Source organism: Chelmon rostratus, chromosome 20, assembly GCF_017976325.1.
Source record: "Chelmon rostratus isolate fCheRos1 chromosome 20, fCheRos1.pri, whole genome shotgun sequence".
Taxonomy (NCBI): Eukaryota; Metazoa; Chordata; class Actinopteri; order Chaetodontiformes; family Chaetodontidae; genus Chelmon; species Chelmon rostratus.
In genome coordinates, this window is record NC_055677.1 from 10,625,353 (window position 1) to 10,649,945 (window position 24,593).

The window sequence follows — 24,593 nt, forward strand, 5'->3', positions numbered from 1 at the left end:
GGAGTCACACAGTGCGCTGCCTGGATGCACGATCGACAGGTGTGTGAAACCAGATCCTTCAGCACAGGCGAGAGGTGGAGAAACTGGGAGCTCGCTGATGGAAACGCACCTCCTCCAGTCCTATGGCTAATGTTTCATTCATTAATTTCTATTAAATTCACATGAACCGATCAGCTGGATTTGCTCCACAATTAGAAGAAACAAGTGGTGGAAGTGGTTAAGCTACATAAGCAAACAATGATTTTAGAGTGACATTCTGCTTAGGCATGTTTGTACAAGAGTTTTATTTACAGCGTTAACAGGGACGGTGAATGTGTCAGTTACTTTATACTCTGAATGTTCTGTGCTCAGAGTTGACAGACTTGCAGCAAAAAAAAAAAAAAAGGGTCCAGCCTTCGTGAAATAAACTAAAACGTAAAAGCAGAACATACATCGTTGTCATGAACATAAAAAACATCTTTCGGCTGGAATTAATAAGACAAAGGAGTGGGGGTCTCTTTGAGTGAGCAGCATCTTTAACACACCAACAAAATGGACAGAGTCAGTATTTTAACACTTTTGTCATGCCCCTTTCCAAATTTTAGGCACTGAATGTCAACATGCGACAAGACAGAACGGACACACTGAGAAAGACACATGAGGCACAAAAACAGAACTTGATGGTACATTCACAGGCAGGAAAAAATAAAGTGTTCTTTGAGTCTTCCGGACGGTTTGGGCGTGCTGTGAACATGCACGGGGGGGGGGGGTCAGGGAGCAAAAGCCTCATTTCCTGAAAAAGGCGTTGCGGGTGATGCTGTACAACAGGTGATAAGGCTTTCGTTTTGGGGGCTCGGCCAGTGAAAAGACCTGCTGCTGAGGCACGCTGGTTGGAATGGTGATGTGACGCTGGTGAAGTGGGTGCAGGTTTTGGTGGTGTGGTGGGACAGAACCAGAGTAACCAATGGCTAAAAGGTGAACAAGCAAAACAACAACAAACAAACAAACAAAAAAAAAATCAAAGTTGCGAATGAAAATCAAAAGCTAAACATGAGATTAAACTGGCTGAAAGGTATGAAGCAAAATATTTCCTTACTTTTGCTCTTCCCCTGTTTGGCTCTTCTGGCGTTAACAATGGCCTGTTTTCTTTGCGCTTCACTGATTTCCATTCCTGCCAACAAACACACACAAATACACCTTCAGGTCAAAATATTTCTGACCACTCCCTTCTTCCAACAATCTTTTTACCCTGTTCACCTTTTTGACATCTACCCACAGTAGCTGTTCTGTGTCATGAATGGGAGGAATTCTGCACGACTCACCCATCTCTTGGTCTTCCTTGACTCTGTATCTCTCCTTGGCAAAGGCCTGTAACCACCTCTGCTTGTCCTGGGCCTTCCTGCAGCACAGCACACACACAAGCTCCAGGGTGGAGGAGTTGCGCAGGCGTAGAGCATTCCTCAGGGTCAGGCCCAGGTCTAGGTCCCGCCCGTCGGGCACGTCCACCACTTCGGTCTGGTCCATATCCAGCCGACCACGGTAGTGGAGCAGGTCCCTACGCAGGACGTCTTTTTTACAGAAGACCAACTGGTGGTCAAACAGGAAGAAGCTGCGCTGTTGCATTTTGCCTTGTCGGACGATTCGAGTCAGCTCACCAGAGTGGATCAGCTCTGAGCTGCGCTCCAGCACGTCGGATCCCTGCAGCAACATGTTAGCATAGCTACAGAGTCAATACACTTATCCAATATATCTAATATTCTTTACATGAGGCTGGCAAAACATAAAGGTACTTCTAATCAATAATCAGAGTAAAAACTGGAAGAATATTGATTAGCTGTCATCACCTCCCAGTGCAGAATGGCCACCTGCCAGTGAGCGATGGTGTCAACACTCTCCAGCCGTCTCTTCCTCTCGTTTATCAGACTGGCCACATTCTTCATAGCCTCATAGGCTTTGCTCACTCCACTGTAGTCACTGCAATAAATCAGCAGAGGAGCAATGAGCACAGGGTCCACCTTAGACATTAAAATGATAGAAAGGCATTTACAGTAAGTACTGAACAAGCAAGTGACCAAACCACTGGGACCACCATGAATTCTTTATCTGAGGTGACAGAGGGGACTTTACTCTGAACATTATGCAGAAAACTGTAACTCCAGATGAGCTAATGAATGAATGGACAATTGAGGGTTATTGAATTGCTTAAGGTCAGCTGATGCAACTATATAGATACTGTAAATATTCCTGAAGCTTCTTGCTTATAGTTTTCATTGTACAGACAACTTAAAGTAATGCTACAAAGACAACAGCATCATCAAGTCAAACTATCCTCATTATGTGATTAACTGGTATAGGATGTGGCTATATAGAGTATCCATAGCAACAAGCATCAGTGGATAGAGACAAGTAGATCGCTTATGGCCAATATGCTGTATATTAGAGTGTATAGGCTGTAAATAGTGTACAATTCTTACAAGTAGTATAAGACGTAATGAATTTCCCCAGAAGTACCTGTGGTCTTTGGGGGTGTACTTGAGCAGTTCTCCCAGCTGCAGCGGGTATTTACAGATCTTCTGGACGGGCGTGAGCAAGAAACCTGCGATGGAAATGTCGATCATCTGCTGGAGGAGCCGGCAGGCCTCAAAGAAATGCTTGTATTTGCCCGACTTCATGAGGCGCTGCAGCTCAGCGCAGGCTGCTGGATGAGTGTTACAGTAGTCAGAGTAGATAGAGAAGCCCTCTCCCTTCGGAAAAGAAAAGAGACATTTCATTAAAATTTGGAGCTACTGAATCAGGTAAATTAACGAGCTACACAGGGTACGTTTACATGCACATTAATACTGTTACTCACCATTATTCCCAATATGACAAGATTCCTAAATTTAGATGGTAATGCAAATAGCATATTCAGGTTGGATTCTCCGAATTAGGCCTTATTCTGAATGGACATGGACCTGATTAAGACAGATGTTGACTGATGTTTTAGGAGCATTTCTTTTGACATGTACACAGCACATTCAGAATATTCGGCTCAATTTGGGGTTTTCACCACAGTTTGTGACACACGGCCTGTTGCCCGTTTACGGTCAGTTCTGTGTGTTGCCTAGCCAACAGTTTGCACGCTGCAGGTAGAGATGCACAAAAGAAAAACCCACATATCTGGTACACCTACTTTTAAACATTATGAAAGACGGATATCGACAACGTCAACCTTCTCAAGACTGTGGTTGAATGAACAAAAGATGGAGGCTGTGTACATTATTTGGAGCATGTTCAGGTGCATGTAAACAGGAATATTACTGGAATATTCATTTTCATTAATCACATGAACAGCTTAATAGGAATGTTGTCTTTTTGGGAATAAGGGCAAAAAAATTATATTATGTACATGTAAACTTGTGATTAAGTGAGTTAGAGCATGTTTTGGGTGTAGTCAGTACCTGTAAAAGAAAACAAGAGCCTATTTCACTGAGATGTGGTTGGTCTTTGTTGTATTTCTTCTCCAGGTCTCTGAGAAACTGCCTCTGAAACCTGTAGATGTCCTCTATGTTGCTGAAGATGGTCTTCAACTGCAGCTCGGTGAACATGTCTGGGTGTTTACGGCACTGACGGATGTAACCCTGAAAGTTACACAAAGCCAGCATGCTCACAACACTGACAGAAGGTAGGAAAGCAGTTCAAACACTGGCCAAAAGGAGGTGCCAGATAGTTAAGTCATTTCTGAAACGCAAATGAAGCTTATTCTAAATATGTTATTACAAAAGTTAGAATGTAGACCTGCTCAATAGATTAAAGAAAAGGACATAATGGGGTTAAATGTTAAGGCCTGTACCTCACAGATGTCCCTTAGGTGCTTGATGTAGATGCGTTCAGTATTCATGATTTCCTGAACAACATTGGTTCTCATCTGCTCCTTGTGCTGAGCGCTGTGTGTGTCCCTGGGAGTTGGATCTTCCTGGTCCGCTACGCTCTCCACACTTTCTGCACCCGAGTCCTCCTGGTTCACTCGCACCTGAAACACATCCGCCGCACACACAACGGGGCCTTCTGAGCAGTGTTCAAATAAGCCTCTTTGCTAAAAGCTACCTTCAAGTCAGGATTTCCAAAACATAATGAGCCCAAGTATTTTATTTCTCCACACTATCAAGCTAATAAATCAAATATGATCCTCAACACATCCTTGTGATTTAATCAAAGTAAATAAAATGTCCAGATCAAAAGTAAAACAACATAAATGGAGAACATTCATTCAGCTACAAGCAATTACACAGCAGATGCCTATCCGCCAATCAACTAACCTCACCATGGTTACCACAGCCTGCCTAATTAAGACTCATCTGTCAATCAGCTCTAGTCACCACAGAAACCAGCTGAACCTCTGAGGTTTGAACACTTCCACACACACTGTTAAGAGCGCTGGTGAGGTTTGTTTGGAGCTAAGCCAGTTTACAAGTCTTTTATGTGCTGCTGGAGAGCAAACATGCGTCTGACACGTAGGTCAGGAAGTCCACTTACCCTCACAAAGCTGGAGGGGAACCAGGCCTCCTTGTCAGGCCCCCTGCCCCACCACCAGTCCTTATGTGAGGCCTCCAGTACACGGATAACATCCCCAGCTTTGAAGGCCAGCTCCTGCTCCTCCATGGTCACATGGTCCCAGAGAGCCTCAGCATACACCGTGTGGCCAGAGCTTATCCACTGAGTAGCACACACACAGATAAGATAAAGATACAATTACATGCTGCCTAAGCCCATGTCTAACATATAAGATTATGTCCAGACTTGAGGACACTGCAATGGTTGTCTGTTCTGCTCAACTGTAGCCAAACATCTTGAAAACACTCACATGAAAACATTCTCACATGGTTGTTGTTCACAAGGCATGCTTACAACTAGATGCATGTTGCATCATAATTTCAATACACATTCTTGGAGAAGATGTGAGTGCTGCAACGTGACAAGCTTCCCCCCTCATCCTCACCTCGTTGAGCACGGAGAGCTCCACCCCTGGCTGGAGGTAGGGCGTGACATCAGTGAGCTCATCGAAGCTGCCCTCCTCCTCCTCACTCACGCTGTCATCAAGTGTTGCCCCGCATTCGGACACGCCATCTGCAACATATGAGCAGAGCTGAAGACGGTCTGACGGCATTTAAACCATCCAGTAAACAAGCCACAGATGCAGGCAAACCCACACCCGGCTCCACGCCAACAATTTCCTCCAACACACTTATTGACATTCCCAGACTCTGCTTTCCCACACACTTAAAATATGAGATCAGCAACAACCCCAGCTCTCACCGCTGAGCACTCTATGGAGCCTACGCCGTCCAACGCGGTCCAGGCCGATGGGGGTGCTCTGGGAGAGGGTGGAGGGGCGAAACCTGGCTGACACTGCTCTGTAGGGGGGCACCTGGTGGGAGGGGATGGGAGGCCGAGACAGGGGCTGCAGAAAAGGGCAAGAAGAAACATCCTGGGGTTTAGGTAGAGCTCGCTTTCTCTGGCTTTCACCACCTTCCTGATGACCCAATGTCACACAGAAATAAAGGCCACAACTTCACGACAATAGGGCTGCAACTAAAGAATATTGTCATTATCGATGAATCTGACGATTAATTTAACGATTGCTCGATTAGTCTGTAACATGTCAAAAAATTCCAAAAGGTCTTCTTTTCTTATCATACATGACAAGGTGAAGCACTAAATCCTTACAGGATACAAAAGAAGCTGGAACCAGAAAATGTTTGACATTTTTGCTTGAAAAATTACTGAAACGATTAGCTGATTTTCAAAATAGTTGATGATTAATTTTCTTTCGATCGACTAATTGATTAATCAGCTAATCATTGCCGCTCTACTTGCCAGATAACAATCATCACCAAGACCTTGATTAATTATTTTGATGGTGTTTATCTTGCTTCTTGCTTGATATTTATCTTGCTTCGGTTTTTCATTTTTGGGGGTATTTTGAGTCTTTACTACAGACAGTATAAAGAGAGAACAGGAAATGAGGGATAGAGAAATGCAACAAAAATTACCCGGTCTGCTTCAAACTGGGAATAATGCTGGTTCATGATTTGGTGTATTAAACTCCAGAGCTAAAGGGCCACTCTGCTACTTATTTTTTTGTACAGTTTAAATCGAGCTCAGTACTTTCTCTTTTATTAATTCAGAATTTATCAGTACTTAGTTTAAACATTAAAAAGCAAACATACTTAGAGGGAAACTTGTGTATAATCAGGAACTGCTTTGCATCTGTCCCCATTTTCCCACCTCACTTTCTATAATTGTAAGTGATCAGAATTTTTTTTTTTTTTGCAGCAGGAAGTGGAGAGTGCAGAGTAGAGACGTAAAAGCCTTACGTATAAATTACCACTTACAGGGCTAATGTTGGCAGGAAAAATGTGGAGTATCTATAGCATTTTTACCACAGGAACAAGTTTGAGTTGAGTTTAAACATACTTATAACCACAAATTTCATTCAACACCTGACTGCATACATCCATATTTCCAGTTTATACACAGTAGATTAGATAGATAGCATTTAATTTGTTTTTTGTATGCTTCTTGTAGGTTTAAACTGTAACTTTAAAATCTTACAGAAGGAAGGCGGTCGTCCTTCTCCTCAGCATCAGGAGAGAAAATATCCCCAAATCCTATCACTGAGACTGGCCGCTGCCTCCCGGCCTGAACGTCTCTGTTTATGCCGAAGCTCTCAAGGCTCTCTCCATTCCCACATGCGTCATCACCACTGCAGTCTTTATGCAGTGATGCATTTGCTGTCCTTTCTTCAGCACGCAGTTCTGCCCCTTCCTCTGGAATGGAGAGCTTCCTGGAAATAAGCTGCCCGTAGTCAGAGATGGGCCGAGGTCTCGGGCGCCCACTCCTTCGTCTGGGCTTGATGGAGGAGGTTTCTGTGGAAGAAGCTGGGGATGCATCTGTGGGTGATGTGGGTGACTCTGAGGAGCATGTCGGCGAGATGGGAGGGGTGCTGCTGCTTGCTGGAGAGACATCTTCTGTTTGGAGCAGTGCTTCTTGCCCTTGTTGGTCTGATGTCACCTAGAGATCAGTGGAAAAATTTCAAAACTCATTAAGGATGATGTATTAATTTCCTCTGTTCAATGACCTGCAATGTACAGAGATGAAGAACATGATGTCTGCTGGGAAGAACACTTGTTAATCAGAAACAGAGCAAAACGGTACGAGTCATAAAAGCTCCAACCAGAAGCTACGATCTTGGTTAGATTTCAAGGAAGAACCAGAAGAATCAGTGTGAAACTATTTCAGTGAACTTCATCAGGATTCTCGTGAGAAACTTTATTATCTTGTGAAAGTATTCAAGCTGACAATGTGATTGACTCCACATATTGAACACAATAAACTCCTACGCTTATCAAGTTCAAACAAGAACTGCAACTGAAATATTCCACAATGAAATGTTATCATACTTCATGTATGTCAGCAGGTACTGCATACTCAACGGTCAAATATTGGCTAAAGGTTGCTCATTTGGAAATGGTTGCTCGAAGTCTGTTAGTCAGTCAGCGATATCAAACCTCACCTCTTGGTTTTCTCGATCTGGGTCTGGTCCTCGGCATATACACTGGAAAGGCACACAGTGGACTAGCACCATTGTGAAACACACACAACTGCAGACTGGCCTGAGTCCAAGTCTCTATTTTAATTTTTTTAGGCCAGTAAAAGACACTTGACATCTAAAGTAAACAAATTAGATTTTTCCGGTCCATCTTCAAAGGCAAAATCCTGGTCTGAGACAAAAACACAATGCACTATTACCGTGTTTATGATCCTGTCTACCTGGTGGTGCTGCTGGCTGTCTCAGGCCCAGTGTTCATGGTGCTGGACTTTGAGCCACTGAGCTTCAGCTGGAGGGGGAGACGTGAGGCAAGGGACGTACTCGCTCATAGCTGCCTACCCTCCCACAGCAACAGGACTATGGAGCCATTTTTGCGCAAGGGCCGCTAATCATAAACAAAGCCTAATCATTAACTCTGTCTGCTCCTTCAGTGTGCCTGGTAGCACAGAACAGTTGGCTTCAGCATGTGACCTTGCTACAGCAGAAGTCAGTACATCAAACACAACTGACAGGAAGACGACGGTGAAGAATGGTTACGCCTGTCATTATTTGACACTGAAGGGGACTCTGGACACACAGAGCTAGTTTTTTTTTTAGCACGCCAGCTATTTTAGCTCCATACTGACAAGCATAACACTGACATGAGAACTTATCTCAGTGGGTTAGAATCATGCCAGATTCAAAGATCAGTCCAGAAAAGTGATGATTCATTCCCCAAGACAAGGGTCAATGCCAACTGCAAGATTGGCACCCATTAATGATAATGCTGTTGTAGATTATTTCCTTTGTCTTTCAGTGCTTCCTTCCTCTTTGAAACCTCACAGAAAGCCTGTAATCTAATGATTTCCAATCCCATGTTTCTAAATCAGTGACCCAGCTGCTGCTAATGTGTGATAGTGTGACACATTTTGCAGGCTTCTTGTCTTTTAGCTGCAGTACATTTTATCCATCTGGAAGCAGTGAAAAGCTTTGTCATCAAACAGACCAGCTGCATAAAGATAACACCCTAGCTTGATGTCATCAGTAGGGTTTTACACATGCTCTGCATTTTTTTGAATATCTACATCTTCCTGTGTCAATAACCAGGGAGAAACAGGTAAAGCAATACTGACTGCAAACAGAAACAAGACAATTTAATTATTTCACATCAGACCCCGTGAGCTTCATGCACACGATCTTACTCCCTTACCTCGTTTGGTTGCATGCTGACCTCAGTCTGTTCTTGCGGTTGTGAAGGCTCTTCTTGGCTGAGTGGCAATGAATCGCATTCTGCTGCACTTGTTGTGGCAACAGTCAGCGAATCATAATGAGCAGAGATACCAGGTGAAGTCAGTCCTGTTCTCTCTGGGGGCTCCACAGAAACCGGGCTGATGAGGACCTGGTGCTGCTGTGGGCTGGCATGGCATTCAGGCTGTGGGTGAACCAGGGGGGTGTGTCCGACAGACAGGACCCGGGCTCTAACGGGTGAGGGCCGGCGCTGCCGCTCGTTGGTTGTTAGGCAAGGCACGCGGCGGGAGTAGTCGTCGTGGAGACGGCTCAGGGGTGACATGAGAGATGGAGAGGTGGGGCTGGGGGAAGGACTCCGTCTGCGTCGGACAGTCAGGTCAGTCATGCTGCCGACTAGCTTAAGCATTGGGCCTTTGGGCTTCACAGGGCTCTTCCTGTTGCCTCGGAGGTCCACTGAGGAAGCGCTGGCTGTCCTCTGGATGCTTGGTGTCCCGTTTGACATAGTCCTCTGGGGGCCTTCTTTAGGAGAAGGAGGTCCTGGAGATGGGGCTTTGCGTCTGAAAGGTGCCTTAAATATATGAAGGTTTTCTGCACTTTTGCTCAGTCTTCTCAGCACCTTCACATTTGTGTTCCCATTCATGTTCTCTGTTTGGGCATTCGCCTTGGACGTCTGCTCTGGTTTCTGACCATCCTTAGGTTGATTTGTGGTTCTTCCCGCAAGTCTTCCATTCCCTGCGTCAAGTAAAGAAATGCGTCCTGCTCCGTACGCTCTCCTGATACTCCTGGAAAACCGCGTGTTGCGTGTGAGACCATCTCCTTCATCATTTTCCTCATCATCGTAGTCCTCAATATCTGATCCACACTGGCTCATCACAGCCACCTTTTGTGCAATAAAATTTCCATTAGAACAACTGTGTCCCTCTGCAACATTGAAATGATTTATTTCATCATCTAGACCAGGGTCACTGTTGGCCACAATGGTGCCATTAGCCACTTCCTGATTAGATGAAGTAACATGCTCTCCATCGTTGATGATGGCCCCTTTACTCTGTATACCCTGGAGCACAGAGGAGCGGAGCTTCTTAAAGGAGTCCACAACACCCAGTCCTGAAAGTCCTGACCAGGACTGGGGGCCACTGTTGCTGTGGGTTGAGGTGGAACCGTCAGTGGTTGGACAGTGAGCAGGGACAGGGCCCTTCTTTGAGTTAGAAAAAAGCTTCATAATTCTTGAGGAGTAAGGCTTTCCCTCAGGCTGATCTATAACCGGGTTGGACCAGGAAGAGGAGTTGATGCCATTCAATCTGTTCTCATCAGGACCTGCAGTCATCGGCTGCACTTGGGCGCCACATCCAGAAAGCAGATAGGGGACTGCACTTCTGTCAGCACGACTGTGGAATGGGTATATATCACTGAGGGGTCGGCTTCGGATCAGCGGGTCAGCTTTAGAGTTGTGGAGGCACGGGAGAGGGTCTTCGCTTGTGGACAAGACCCTGTCCTTCTGTTCTGCCTGCAAAACCAAACAGAGACTCATTTTAGGGATATTTGCAAGGTGCATTGTGAATCAATGAATGGTCCTATTCAAAGGTTGCTATGAAAAAATTAAATTTGCTGATCATAAAAAGCAGATCAAACAGCTTCAGGTAACGAGAAAGACAGGTGAATTTATCAGAGAATAAAGAGACTCAGGTAAACAAAAAGATGAATATGCTCCAGAGTGCAGAGGGTCCAGAGTAGAGAGACACCTTGCACTGAGGGAACACTACATGCATTTGTCCTTGGTGCTGTATTTCAATGTCCAAGGAGAGCTGAGGCCCAGGTTGGGGTGGTGTTGTGCTAAGTTCAGCTTTATGTGAGTGTGTGTGTGTGTGTGTGAGTCAGGGCAGTGGCTAATGCAGCGCAGCCTTTGAAGTGGGGCTTTGTGAGCGTGACTAAGCAATGAAACTTGCTAATCCATTGTGATTAATGTAATAAATTGCCTGGTTTTCTCCAGATTAGGTAGATGATGGGGTGATGGTGAGGGGGAGGGCTGTGTGGTCAAATCAGTGACATAGTTCAACTCTTTATTCTAATACATTTTAATAATAAATAATCCCCAAATATCCTAATGCTCATTGTTTGCCTATACAGGATTCCTACCAAAACGTTTTTTCCCAGGGTATATTTAGCTTGGCATAGTAGTTACAGCACATTGCTAATACCATTAATGATGGCTCTGCTCTATTCAAGTGCCTCAGTTAGCCATGACAGTGTGACAGTGATCCAGCATGCACCACACCAGCATCCTGACAGTGCAGCAGCTAATGGAATTCAGCCAACATTCATTTTATTATTTATGTCTGTGCTGTTCCTACTGTGACATCTGAAAATATCTTCTGTGAAAAAGGCCTCCTGTCTGTTTCAGGTCCATCTCATGACTGCATTCATCTGTTTTTATGGGTGTTTGAAAGGCTTCGTAATGACACATCATCTTTTATACCTGGCAACTGACTTACAAATATTCTAAAACAACAACACAATAGCAAAGTTTTACCTATAAAATGTCTACAGCTATAGAGACAACAGTATATTTACAATAATGACTACACATTTTAGGATTATAAAACACAGCAAAAATATCTTTCATATTCTTAAAGGTTTTATTAAAGTTTATTCTATTTTTCATATACAAGTACAATACAAATTGTTTATAGCACAATATAATGTGCAGTTTGATTGTTTTACTATATTATCATCCTTTATCTATTTTTGTTTATATTCTGCTTCTAAAAGCTAAATGGAGGGGTGTTAAAATAAAGTGCTACCATATTCACATTACTGCTGATTGCTTTACATTTCTTGTAGGAAAACTGTGTCTTAAAAACACAAACAGCCACCTATTCGATCAGTCAACCCATCGATCAGTCGTGACACAAACTGAAGGCATTTTTTTAAGCTTTGAAGGCAGCGTTGCTTCAACTGACTGCTATGAACGCATGCGGGTAGTTGCAGGGATCCTGGAACGCTCCCATACCTCCCATCCTCACGCGTGTTCAGCAGCAGATGGGCTTTCTCATTCAAACTCTCTGTGGAATCTGCCGTCACTTCAACCAGCTCGCTCCATCACACTGAACGCTTATGTAAACACAGAGCCACCGCTGCCAAGCACCGCTGCTGACAGACAGTAAACACCCCTCGTGAACAATGTGCTGCTTTCAAAGCTATGCTGAATTGTCTTCTTGTACTTTCCTCCTCCTCGGCCACAAAGGAATCGCACTGACCAGCAACTGGAAAAATAGATGGGATCAATTATTCCATCTATTTTCTAAGCGGAAAGATAGGAGATAGGAAAGGAATTCCTACAGCTCGAGTAGCTTGTTTTTGTTTTGAATACTCACAGCATGCTATCAGCTATTCTACCAACTGAGCTATCCTTCAACACCTTTCTGCCTTCTCCCTAAACTTGGCGCCAACTGTCACAGGCCAGTTGGTGTCTACTAATACTTGGCAGTGCTGTTAGCCAGAACCAAGCTGATGCAGGTGGTGAATATGGTATTTCACAAAAAGATAACAGAGATTTAAAACATCAACAGCTTCAATGCAATATATTTTATGCTCCAGGTACTCTACAGCACGTTTATGTGACTTTTAACTGTAATTTATGAGCCTCCTTGTATTTTTAGACTGAATGCATCCATCTCAATGACAATGTTAGCTTTGATGTGCACGGTACGCAGTTTTTCCCTATTGAAATGGTCATAATAGATATAATGATGCACTTTATCTCAAAAGTCAAGATAAAACGTTTCTTTTCCTCAATATTTTCTGAATTGACATAAAAATAAACTACAGAAATAAAATTTATAAATGCAAAAAAGCATCTACTACATCCACACAGCTATGCATATTGCAAGACAAATATTACTTACATTTATGTTATTATCACGCTCTGCTGTCTGTGAATGCAAATCACTTATACTATCTGGAACTTTTCTATATTATCTTTGCTCTTCCTGCACCAGGATCACTGTTGCTCTCTGGCTTCTTCCTGCTCAACTGTGGATGGGAGTGGCGCTCTGGGGCCCTGGTCCAGAGTTAATTAAGAGCTCAGGGAGGAGTCCCCCCCCCCCCCACACATGGCAGCCAGCTGGAGACAGCCTCAGATTAGACTCCCAGAGACGAGGATGAACACGCACCCAGATACATAAACATGTATACAAGGGCTTAAAGCATGCACTCCAAAAACACAAGCACAATTAGTTAGAGTATGCTTTCTCATAGTGCAACAAGTCCATGTGCATGTGTGTGTGAGTACACTACACGCCTGCGTGCACAGAGCTGAGGAGGGAGGAAGGCATTTAAATCATTGACTCCCTTGCTGTTTGGCTAGAAAACCCAGGAGGTTATGTAAGGAGTTATAAATGCATAGTGATAAGTGACCTCCTACCCATAGTTCACCTCTGCAGAGGTATGTCCTGCCTAAGGCTAGGATAAAGCTCATTAGGCCAAAATGAACTCAGCATTAAACTGTACGACCAACAGACAGGGAGTATCAAGGGAAAGTAAGTTTTTCTGTTCTCTGGCTTAACTCTGAGACAGACACAACCACCCTGGAGCAACAGCACCATTCCTTCGTAAGCTGTCAGTTTACTGGCAGTCTATTTGTCTCAATAAATGCAAAGCTGTGAGGAAGATGTGCTTCTAAGACGTCCCAAAACAACACCACACAGTGTTTTAAAGAACAGATTGACTGATTAGCTAAATCAGCGTGCGTAACTAGGGTTCTGTGAAACTTAATCTGAACATATGTTCAACACTGGAGAAAAAGTTCACTGTATTCCGACTTTCAGGTGAATTAATTACTTCAGGTTTGTGGTTGTATAAACTGCTAGATTATGAAACACTTCACAGTATTCAGAACCATACATTTGAATGCATATCAAAATCTTTTTAGCTTTGACGCTTGTTAGTTGATCTAATTTGTTTCCGGGCAAAGATTAAAAGTGTCAGCAAGAAAAAAAAATCTACTTTGTGAGGGAGCAGTATGTGGGAGTGCGAGTGTGTATGTTTGTGTGTGTATAACCTATTTCTCTTCCATCCCAGTAATAATCTGATTAGCAGAGCTTTACCAGTCTGTGTTTAGGACTGGTTTCATCTACACACGATAGCCTAATCAGGGAGACAACCAGGCTATTCAGCACTGACTGAGAGTGACACCCAAAGCTTGTAAACAGCCCACCTACTTGGGCAGTGTGCACTCTATATTTTAAGGGTTAAATCAGGGTCACATAGACCGAAATTCCACCAAAAGCATCCATAAGAAAGACGTCACCTCTTTTGGGGTCACATCGTTTTGAAATGGACAGCATGTCCCGTTGGATCAGGTGACCACACACACACTACTGGTTCAATTTCCTGGTAAAAGTCTCATATTTGGTCATGACCTAGTTCCTCATTTTTTGATCTGGCAGGAGGATGGGGATTGGGAGACGTCACAGCCCTTTCTATACAGCGTGGGAAGTACAGGTAGAGGCCAAACCAGGGAGTGTCACCACTCTCACACGGGCAGCGACTCACTCACTTGATCTGCTGTGATCTGTCATAGAGACAGACAGGCAGAAATCTAACACCACACAGTGCACAAGGCTTAGAGAGGACAAAACACCACTGAGCCTTGTTGTCAACAGTCAACAGTGTAACCTGACAGCAGTGCAACAAGAATCAAAAGGCTGCTCCATCAACATTCAAAAACCATGGAAACAAAAAGGTTCTCAAGAGCTAATCCACTAATATTATATAGCGATCTGAGACTCATAAACATTGGTTCCCATCAGTTTTCAAACTTGAATGGATTTTTTTTTTTTAAATAATGAACACAGTATATCCTTGATGCAAATGTGGCTGAGTCACAGCACTGAAAATGGCTCGTTAAACTAACTTCTTTGCTCTAAGGGATGACGTGCAAAAAGAAGGAAAATAATGCAGAATAAGTTTATAAACTGCAGACACACAGCACTCATGAGGCAGAATTACATGTGTGAAAAAAAGGAGAGTGGCCTGGTGTAAAATTATATTGTAGTTGTTTAGTCCTGTTGTAAAAATGATTTCTTATATCCTCTATAAAGCAAAGGTGACCTTTAGCAATGACTGATCTACACAGTTCAGCCCTACTACTGAGGTGGCGAGCCAAGAAAACAGATTATGATGACTCCTACAATAAGTGTAGCTGTGTTAGCAGTACCTGCTATAAGAATGAAGTAGGATCTGAAAACAAGGAGCTACAAAAGGGGATTATACTGAGCACTTCTCTAAGCTCATAAAGAACTCGGGGCCAAACTGCTTATTTATTTCTGCATTAATTAACTTTCTTTGGCCATAAAGCTCTTTGTAGTCGGTGGCCCCCCTACCCCTCCTTCGCCAGCTCCCTGCACAGCCTGGCATCTCCCACATCACTATAACAACCACGGCTGTAATGCACTACAATAACCCCCTCTGGTCCCATTTCAACCAAGAACACAAGAGGGAAAAATCAATGCAACTGTAACGAGATCCACGAGTAATATCAATAATTTAAAGCAGTTTTTTATCACTTGGCTGTGAATTAAATTAGCAGTCGTTGCGCAGTTACTAGGAAACAACAAAATCTTTTGCTCACCGTGCTCATAATCGCTGATGTTGTCCTCCTGACTTTTTTCCTCTCATCAACAGAGCAGCTGTTTTTGTTTAGCCATGGTGAGCCTGGTTTTCACTGAGGTCCAACGGCCGCCTGCCTCGATCTCCCAGTCCTCTAGCAGAAACATGTCGGGTAGAAAAACCACGACAAGTGCGCCGCTCCTGCTAACTAGTCACCCCGCAGCATTTTGAGACAAACGGCTGGCTGACTTCTTTAAACACACCGGGCTAGCAACTTGAGCTAGCTCGCGAGCTCGCTGACAAACTTCTTCTAGATTGCGCAGGCTCTGCGGTTTAATTTCTAATTTCGCTTTCACCGACCGGCAAAACCTGGTAATGGTCAAACAAGTGTACAAAGTAAACTCTGACTCATCTGATATCTGCGGAAGTTGCTCGAGAAAAGCTCATAGTTTCGCTGCTGATTCCAATTAAAAGAGGTCTTTCTTGAAGGAGTGAGCTGCCGAGCATCATCAATGCACTTGTTGCAGTGTTTGCGAGGGGCGGGGCTTCGAGAGGTTACGCTCGAGGTTACTGGTTTACCGCAGCGCGACCATCGGCTGACAGCCAATCATAGGGCAGTATATGAGTCCGTGACCGTGAAACCACGCCCACAGTGGAAAGCCCTTCATTGAAGAAAAAAATAATTAAAAAAAAAGAAAGACTAACAAAGCTCCGCACTTCCTGCGGTTGTTTTGAAGAACAAAAAAAAAAGAGACCGGACCTACCTGTTGGTGTTGCACTATCTTCCTCTTGTCCTGTCATTCTATCATGCCAAGACAATTATTCCTCGGGTATTTCTGGCGTGCATGCCCATCCCCAAATACCAGAGGAAGAAACTGGATGGTTTAGTGAATGTTTCTCTTCATTGTAACACAACAAACAGGGTAGAAATTACCACAAAGGCGTAGTAACATTACACAATACCTCTATTTGTATCTGTGTAGTGTCTTTTTATTTCATTTACAAGCTAATGTTCTCATTTAAGTAGAATTACATGCTCAAGATCCAGCTAGAAAACTAAACTGGTTAAAGCTCATAATGTACATGTAATGCCGGGAGTGGGAGAAAGATCAGATTCTTTGCTTAAGCACAAGCAGCAATGCAATAGTTTTAAATACTTCAAGTGTCACTAAAGTGTGTAAGTATTAGCAAAATGTACGTAAAGTAGCAAAATGCAAATACTCATTCGGCTGAAAAAATGGTCATGTGCCTGTGAGTCTTTTTTTGGGTTATTATCACTGATGCACCAAAAACTGTTATTTGTATTTTATAAGCTTACCACACTGTATTTTTTGCATGTACAATCTTAATCAGCAAAGTAACCACAGTATAATCAAATAATGCAGTGGAGTATAAAGTCTTGGGTGGCATAGAATAGAAATACTCAAGTAAAGTTCATGTATGCAAATTTGTAATCAATTACAGCAGTTGAGTAAATGCACAATGCATTACATAATCAACTAAAGTTTAGAAGAAGGCTGATCTCTTTTCACTGATTTTGTTTCTTTATTTGACAACAGTGATTAGAAAGTTATTATGCCTAATTTAGACCCCAAAGATTAAGAATCCAGAGAATGTAGTGTCATCATCTTCGTCAGCAAAGAGCCCATTGTACAGCTCTCCCCCAACCACCTGCAGCCACACCTTGTCCCCCACGTCCAGGTGCAGCACAGCGCCCCCTGCTGCCTGGTCCTCGCTGCTCTGGTAGTTGTCCGTGGTGTGGATGATCTTGGCACCATTCTTCACGAGAGCGACCTTCACGTTTCTGGAGAAGACAGTGATGTGGTAGGTGAAGAAATAGGCTCCTGCTGCAGAGCATGTGAATCTTCCTGTTTGTGCATCGTAGTGGTTCTGCTGATTGTAGATAATCTTGTCAAACCGGATTGGTGCATGAGGTGTTGGGAGTTTAGACTGTGTTGTGAGTCCCACGGAGAAGGCGCTTTTAGAGATAACAAGTTCTTCTCCCTTCTCACCCTTATCACCTTTCTCTCCTCGGGTACCCCTGTCCCCACGATAACCAATATTGCCTTTGTGACCTGGAACACCAAGTTCCCCTTTAGGCCCTGGCCTGCCAGGGGGTCCCAGTGGTCCCTGAATACCTCTGTCACCTCGAAGGCCAATTTCCCCCTTGGTACCCTTTGGTCCAGGAGGCCCAAAATCGCCTTTAGGTCCTTGGGATCCAGGCAGCCCGAGCTCTCCCTTATTTCCTTTCAGCCCAATAGGCCCTTGGACCCCTTGGGGTCCCATTTTCCCAGGAAGCCCCCGTTCTCCATTATCTCCCCTTTTTCCTTTGAGCCCTGCTGGACCAACTGCTCCTGTAAAAGTACATACATGTTCCAGAAGGACAGATAATATATATATCAAATATATGTATATGCAAAACATGTGCAAATAAAGTATAAGCAGTAAAGCTGGAAAAACAGATGAATGTTCCAACACAGGTAATTTTATGTTTATTCTGAAGATACATACCAGGCTCCCCTTTGTCTCCCCTGTGGCCATCATTGCCTGTTTGTCCAATAGGGCCAACTTCGCCTTTTAATGGATGATTCATAAATGATTGCTTTCATAAATTGCAATGTTGAGGCTTGAAACATATGAAAAAATGCATAGAGTTAAGTTCTGAAGTTTTCTCCTCTAAACTTACCTTGATCACCTTTGTCACCTCTCAGTCCATCTCGGCCATCTCTGCCAGGTGCACCGTTGTGTCCAGGGTCCCCTGGTATTCCAGGGTATCCACAAACACAGCCTTTACTTGGGGTTTCGTCCTGTGCGACACACCTGACCATCAGTAGAAGGACCAAGAGAGAGACTGTAAACCTCGTGTGCAACATTGTGTACCTGATGCACCCGTCTTACAAAACTGATGTACCACTACGCAAAGGTTTTTAGACTAAAACAAGTTCAAGCCTGTGCATAGTCTGCCTCATAACCATGTACTACTCAAACGCGAACATGCAGCAATTAATCTTTAAACTGTCTTAAAACAGGCGAGCTCAAGAGGAGCACAGTGGAACAAAAGAAAGTCAAGATGCCAACCAAAGAAAGCATGAGCTAGGTTAGAACTTTGGACAAGAGTGACCTCAGGCCTCGAAAGCATTTCATTGGTCTGACTGTGTTTTTGGTTTACTTATTGAGTCTGTTGGTTACACATCACCTGTGCCCCCTCGCATGCTTCTCCTGTCTAGTTAAGGCTAATAATAAGCATAGACTCAGAGTGTATGTGAGGGTGTTGTGGAAGTTTTCGTTGCTGCTTCTGCTGGTGAAGAATGAAATAGAGACTTCTGCCGGCCGACAAGTTTTTATTTCCTTTGCAAAGAAAAGGTCAATCAACATGAGCGGTCAGGATGAAGAAAGACCCCGAGCATGGGGAAAACTGGACATTTTATACTTGTGGGGAAACCCACCCCTGGGGTGTGTTTCCCATCCTTTGTTTGCTGCAGAGGCAGCCCCTTACCCAGAGGTGTGTATTCGTACCTTTGTCCCTTGCAGGTATAGGTACCGACCCCCTGAGGTGCGTGTTAAACCGTCTAGACATAAATACAAAAGGATTTGGATATTGTTAAAGGGGCAAAAGGGAAGAAGGAAGTCTCAAGTGGTTGTCAAAAGGATTTGAGTATTGGTGAAGAGACAGAAGCGAAGTTGTGTGTCTCATGTAGTTGAGGTGCAAGGGACCTTGAAAGGGTTAAACATTTGGTGAGATGGTGGGAGGTTGTGTGTCTCACAAAGAAACTGAAATTGCCATTACAAGGGCCAGACATGCAGAAGGCCGCATAGTTTCACATTGGTTGCCCGCAGTGAAGCAAACACAATTTTTAACTTAAGCAAGTGATTATATGCCGTCACATCTGCATTTTAAATTGAGAAATAATATTAGCTGTTGTTTTTGTCACTGTGATGGGCTCTGTTAATCACTGGATGCTAACAAGCTGCATTGTAAATTCATGCCAGCTTTTCTAATATGTGCTCTTTAAAATGCCAACAGTCAGGAAGAATTGACCCCATAAACTGGATCACTGACATAAAATGTGACCTTTTGTGGTCTAAAGCCCAACCCCACCTCTCTAGAAGATCTCTGCTTATCTTAATGATAGTGGCCTTCAGATGTTATCTAGATGACGGATTTTAGCATTGGTCACATTAAAGTGGACAAAAGCTACGCAAAAGAACTGTAGAACCACAACTATTCTGAGCAGAATATATTGTAATTTATTAAAATATATAAACATAATTTTATATTGGACTATTTTAGGGATTTAATATCTTAGTCAAGGCCATTCAGCAAGGCAGATGTTGGCACACAGGCTTGAATCAGGACTGTCTGGTAGAGGAAGACTCATCCTACTCATTATGCCGAGCTGCTGCCTCTTTATTAGATTGTGTACAGTGAGGAGAGACAGGAGGGATGGGCGCAAGGGAGGAGCTGGAACATAAAACCAAGATAAGAAAAAAGAAAGCAACTCTGAGCACACGGCAGACACCCGACTTCAAGATAGCACGCCAGCTTGTGTTCCACAGACTGACACAAACACACGTTCACATACTTTATTTCTTCAGTGATTCTTCTCACAAGCTTCCAGATATAAATATATTTAAAAAATATAAACATGACAATACATAAAAGTGCACATTCAAGCAATGTCTTTACCTGGCACCAGACATGGAAACTTCACTATCATACATGTTGGCTACTGCACATTTCCTTGCTTGGACACAAAATGGACACAAAGATGTAATCTAACAAACAAATGACAAGGGCATGGCTCAGAATGAGTCAGACTCATTTAGAATTTGAGGCCAATATATCAGGACCCAGTCTCTGTAGTCCCATAACCAGGCACAACGTGAGGTTGATTTGGTTACAGAGGATACTGCAACAAGTCTTCAGACAAGACAGCAGAGACATCGTTAGTCGTTCCATTAGGTTTAAGGCTAAATAATTACACAGGTACAGACCATCCGAAAGCAGTAACCAATGATAAATGTAAATACATGGATACATAAATACAAGTAAATAGCATACAACATGCTGTAGCAGTATCTCAGATCTGAAATGTTTATAACACTGATGGCTTGTTTTGTGTAGAGATCTTAAATTCTCAATCAGACCAAATTGACCTTGAATGACTTGGTGTTCCACATTAATCAGCTGGACGTAGAAAGTGAGGAAACAGAGTTAACGAAGCTACAGAGGGAGCAGCACATGGCAAAACGGAAGAGAGGAACAGGGGCAGGAGCTTGCAGACGGGGGTCTACAGCATTTGACACAAACACTCTGTTTGGGAAAAGCAGCAGTTCCAGGGAAGTTGAGGTTAACATGGCAGGCGCTACAAAGGATATGACTGTTACAACTTTTGTGGCATTAGTAGAAAATAAGGTCTGGAAGCAGGGGAGCGGGTTAGCTAGTGGGTGGTCTACATGATCTGACGGTGCATACCATAGCCCGTCATACCAGCCTGGGAAGCCCCGCGGTTGCTGCCCATCTGCAGGCCGATCAAACTCTGGCCTTGGCGGAGCTGCTCTTGACTGAACTCTCGCCGATATCCCTGGGCTTTCCTATACGTGCACAACAGTGACAAGGTGAGGCAGAGGAACGTGAGGCAGCGTAGGCATGCGGCTGTGAAAATGTGACGCTTTTCTGTTACAGTGAGGTTTCTCTTTACCTGTGAAACCAGTCACGGTCGCCTCTGTAATGACCATCATCCTTCGTGACCGCCATGCTCCCCAGAGCCATGAGAGTTCTTTGCACTGCCGCCATGTCCTTTCCTACAGCCGGAACAAAAGGAGAATGTAGTGAAAACTGTTTATCATTGTAAAAACTTAACGTGAACGCATATATATCACTCCAACAGTGGATGGAGTGAAAGTAATCAGAGGTAAAATCACCTTCCCAGAGGTCTACAGTTTGAAATATGTCAGTGGTTATAACTCCATAAGCTTCAGCTGCTTGCAGGAACTGAGAGATCTTCTCCATTTGTTTGAAGGCCATCTGAGTCTCTGGAATCTTCTTGATAGGCTCCTTCCCCCTCGGATAAAGGCTGTTGATAAGCCTGCAGAGGATCTGAGACAAAGCAGGTCAGAAATCTGGCCTGATCACATCAAACTAACACTGACCACACCAAAATGGCTGTTAGTTCAACCTAGTTTTCATGCCTAAATGCCGTAATTGACATGTTTGGTGCAGCAGCTTTCTCTCATCCTCCCTTGTCAATTCCCACTTCCACCACTGATTTAAAACACTTCCGAAAATAACTGTTGTCATGCCTGGAGGGAAGGGGTACAAAAATGCATTTGGATCTAGCTGTGAAAGCTGTTACCATTTATAATTGTGAGAGTCAGTGTGTTGAGAAACTTGCTGGTGCAGAAATTGATGTATCTGCCAGGTCTAGGATGGATTTCTCTGAATGATTTTTAAAGATTACCGTCTGCTGGCGTGTCAAGCCAAACGGCACTGCGGCGCAGCGCAGGGTGCATTTCAAAATTGGTTAATTAGGCCTTACAGTGCTAAGCATTTTCAGTGTGGAGACAGAGGAGTTTTCCGTCAAAGGCTCCCATAATGACTCAGAAAAAAATGCTTTGTTTGTAAAAGCATGCACTGTAACAGTTAGCAATTTACCTCCTTTGCTAAAAATGTTCTTGCTAAATTTAGTCTTTTTTTTTAACTTCATGGGCTCTTTAAATCTGACAGAGCTGGTACATCTTAAATAATTCAATTGTAACTTCTATTTTAAGTGCCTGTACAGCAGCCACTCACCGTCCCATCCATCAGCCACTTCTGGAAGTTCTCCCTGCCCGTCTGCGGCCTCTCCAGGTTTCCCCCACACTGTGCGACTATCCAGTCCACCAACCGCTGCTCCAGGTCTGGGTCGTACTTCTGCTCGATCTTCTCCTGCACCTCCCGGCTCAGTCCATAGCTGGGCCCTCTGTTTGCCATGGCAAACACCACTAGGAGACACTCTAGTATATGCAGTGTATAGTAGAGCCCTGAAGAGAACAAATGGTACACATGAGGATGAAAGCTAATTACTACTGCTGACATATTCTGACAAAAAACATCATAATGTTCCTATGATACAAATCTTATAGTATATTAGTTGCTATTTTGCTTCCTGATTCAATGGCTACAGGATGACTACAATTCTTTTTAGAGATGAAATGTTTTATTTAATAATTTGCAGCATGAGAGCACTTTTACAAGACATCTCAATATCTGAAGAAAAGCCAGGTTTTGGTCTCTCTATAGCACCTGTCTACCTTTACAGCTCAGCTCTCCACCCGGGCGCATCTCTGGAGGCTGTAGTAGGGAAGGGTGTGGTCCCTGGCTGCTGTCCCGAGCATGGACAAGCCCTCTTTTATTGCTATGGTAACAATCAAGCCTGTTTCCGGCACGCTGTGCGGTGCGATGCGCTGCAGGAGATGGTGTCCAAGTATGACCTCCAGTAGGCATTCATCATGGCGCAAATGAAACAGGCAAGTGTATTTTCATAAAGTTTGCCCTCTTACAAAAACATGCATTCGCACAATGAACAACAGTTCTATTTTTAGTTTAATTACATGACGTCAGTCCGCTCTGCCGCAAATAAAAACTCTGTGTTAATTCTTCAGTTGCTTTTCTTTCACTGCATCTCTTGTTGGGCGCAATGCTCTCTGCTAAATCCAGTAAATTCAAATGAAGTCCCGCCACAATGTTACATCACACTGCTACGCATTCTGCAGCTTTTTAAAAAGCATCAACATTTCACAAACCCAAAGGCAACTGCGCAAAGCTCGCGCACCAGCTGCGACACCGCATCGTTTGCATAAACATTACGCACAGTGTGTCATGCGGTCAAAGCAGTTTTATTTAAGAAAGACAAGGTGCACTTACTCAGGAGGAGAGAGCGGTGAGATTTGTCCGTGTCACTGTGCTTCAGTTCCGCTGAGCTGGGCAGGGCTGAGGATGCTGAGCTGCTGAAGCATCCATGAAGCGCAGCACAGGCGCGTCGGGCCAGGCTGGATCTAGTTTGTCCGGGAGGGGCGAGTCACTCGTTTTATATGCCAGCTCCTCCAGGAGGGGTCCCTAGAGGCTCTCAGCACAGAATGCGACGTGACACCGCTTCCGGACAGTGGTCACTGTAGTGCATGCTCAGCTTTGGGCAGCATGAAGTGACGCTCAGCAAACCAAGGCACATGATGGGGCCAAATAAAAAAAAACAAAAAACAAAAAACAAAAAAAAACCTCTTGCCTTAGACCTGAAGTCAAAACTGGACATTAATCCACTGTGCACAATATTAAAACCCCCCTTTTACCTCATTATAACAGGTAGAATCATCGACTTGCTCAGTGGATGTTTGCTTATGTTGTCTGCCTCCTGATTTGCTGTTTTCTGTTTGGCTTCCACACTAAGACTTATTGTTCGTTAAAGCATCTGTATCTTAGCTTCACTAATGAGATCCATTTCTCTTTGCTTACTGCATTATAGAGTTGTTTGTGGTGGATAAATGTTGACGGGAAATGCTATTTGCAGAGTGCTGTGGCTCAATATGGAAGTATGTTGCCTTATTTTATGCAGCTAGACATCAAAACCACAAAAATGGGGGATTACTTACAAAGCATTTCCTGCAAAAATATGCTTTTGTAAAAACTAACAAACAACATATGTAATGCCTTTTTTTGCCATCTCTTCTGCTCCCATTAGTGCCATGCTGTATGCTTCCATCAATTGATTCAATTTAGTTTTGACACACACACACACACACAAAATGACTGCCTACATAGCTCAACCATGAGTTAAAGGTCACTGCTGCAGTAAAGTGGGGATGAGAGAGTTAAGTGGTTGGTTTCACCCCATTGAGCACAGTGCAGCTAGTGGCCAATTACATGTTAATAATCAACAGTCCAGTGGGTCCATTCAGCAGTCCTCTTTATGGCTAAAGGCCAACAGGTATAGGGAGTCATGTAACAGAATGTTCTGCTAACAAAAATAAACCTCGAATGGCTGTAGCCTACAACGCTTGCTGATTTTGCCTCACTATATAGAACCATGATTCATTGTGTTGACATGCTAGTATAACTAGGAAACTGCATTTGTTCAGAATTTTGTTTACTCAATCTGGATTCATGTAAAAGAAATGCCGAGTATTTCCTTTACAGTTTAAAATGGTTTCT

At 43.7% G+C, this 24,593-nt stretch overlaps 3 protein-coding genes across 3 annotated transcripts; all 3 read right to left on the reverse strand.

Annotated features, from left to right (window-relative positions):
- Positions 1-392: 392 nt before the first annotated feature.
- On the reverse strand, positions 393-15,873 carry spata13 (spermatogenesis associated 13). Its single transcript, XM_041961231.1, has 13 exons — positions 15,429-15,873; positions 8,760-10,304; positions 6,574-7,032; positions 5,275-5,419; positions 4,958-5,085; positions 4,495-4,674; positions 3,812-3,991; positions 3,420-3,599; positions 2,491-2,723; positions 1,824-1,953; positions 1,302-1,677; positions 1,076-1,150; positions 393-947 (listed from the first exon to the last, which is right to left on the reverse strand). The coding sequence occupies exons 1-13, from the start codon at positions 15,435-15,437 to the stop codon at positions 766-768; spliced, it is 3,822 nt and encodes a 1,273-aa protein (XP_041817165.1). The 5' UTR covers positions 15,438-15,873; the 3' UTR covers positions 393-765.
- An 889-nt stretch (positions 15,874-16,762) lies between these two features.
- c1qtnf9 (C1q and TNF related 9) lies at positions 16,763-18,279 on the reverse strand. Its single transcript, XM_041961705.1, has 3 exons — positions 18,093-18,279; positions 17,918-17,980; positions 16,763-17,760 (listed from the first exon to the last, which is right to left on the reverse strand). Exons 1-3 carry the CDS (start codon positions 18,277-18,279, stop codon positions 16,991-16,993), a joined length of 1,020 nt encoding a protein of 339 aa, XP_041817639.1. The 3' UTR covers positions 16,763-16,990.
- A 1,719-nt stretch (positions 18,280-19,998) lies between these two features.
- tagln3b (transgelin 3b) lies at positions 19,999-23,458 on the reverse strand. Its single transcript, XM_041961648.1, has 5 exons — positions 23,313-23,458; positions 22,200-22,429; positions 21,332-21,506; positions 21,109-21,211; positions 19,999-21,001 (listed from the first exon to the last, which is right to left on the reverse strand). Exons 2-5 carry the CDS (start codon positions 22,377-22,379, stop codon positions 20,860-20,862), a joined length of 600 nt encoding a protein of 199 aa, XP_041817582.1. The 5' UTR covers positions 22,380-22,429; positions 23,313-23,458; the 3' UTR covers positions 19,999-20,859.
- Between the last annotated feature and the right edge of the window lie 1,135 nt (positions 23,459-24,593).

Bases quoted from the DNA above. Each gene is read 5' to 3' on its own strand.
- tagln3b (XM_041961648.1), bottom strand. From the start codon at position 22,379: ATGGCAAACAGAGGGCCCAGCTATGGACTGAGCCGGGAGGTGCAGGAG. The intron at 21,507-22,199 runs GTGAGTGGCTGC...GCTTTGTCTCAG, and splicing joins AGTGGCTGATGGATGGGACG to ATCCTCTGCAGGCTTATCAA. The intron at 21,212-21,331 runs GTGATTTTACCT...TTCCGGCTGTAG, and splicing joins AACTGTAGACCTCTGGGAAG to GAAAGGACATGGCGGCAGTG.
- c1qtnf9 (XM_041961705.1), bottom strand. From the start codon at position 18,279: ATGTTGCACACGAGGTTTACAGTCTCTCTCTTGGTCCTTCTACTGATG. The intron at 17,981-18,092 runs GTAAGTTTAGAG...ATCCATTAAAAG, and splicing joins AGGTGACAAAGGTGATCAAG to GCGAAGTTGGCCCTATTGGA. The intron at 17,761-17,917 runs GTATGTATCTTC...GTACTTTTACAG, and splicing joins GGGAGACAAAGGGGAGCCTG to GAGCAGTTGGTCCAGCAGGG.
- spata13 (XM_041961231.1), bottom strand. The intron at 5,086-5,274 runs GTGAGAGCTGGG...CATATGTTGCAG, and splicing joins GCTCCATAGAGTGCTCAGCG to ATGGCGTGTCCGAATGCGGG. The intron at 1,954-2,490 runs GTACTTCTGGGG...GATTTATTGCAG, and splicing joins TACACCCCCAAAGACCACAG to TGACTACAGTGGAGTGAGCA.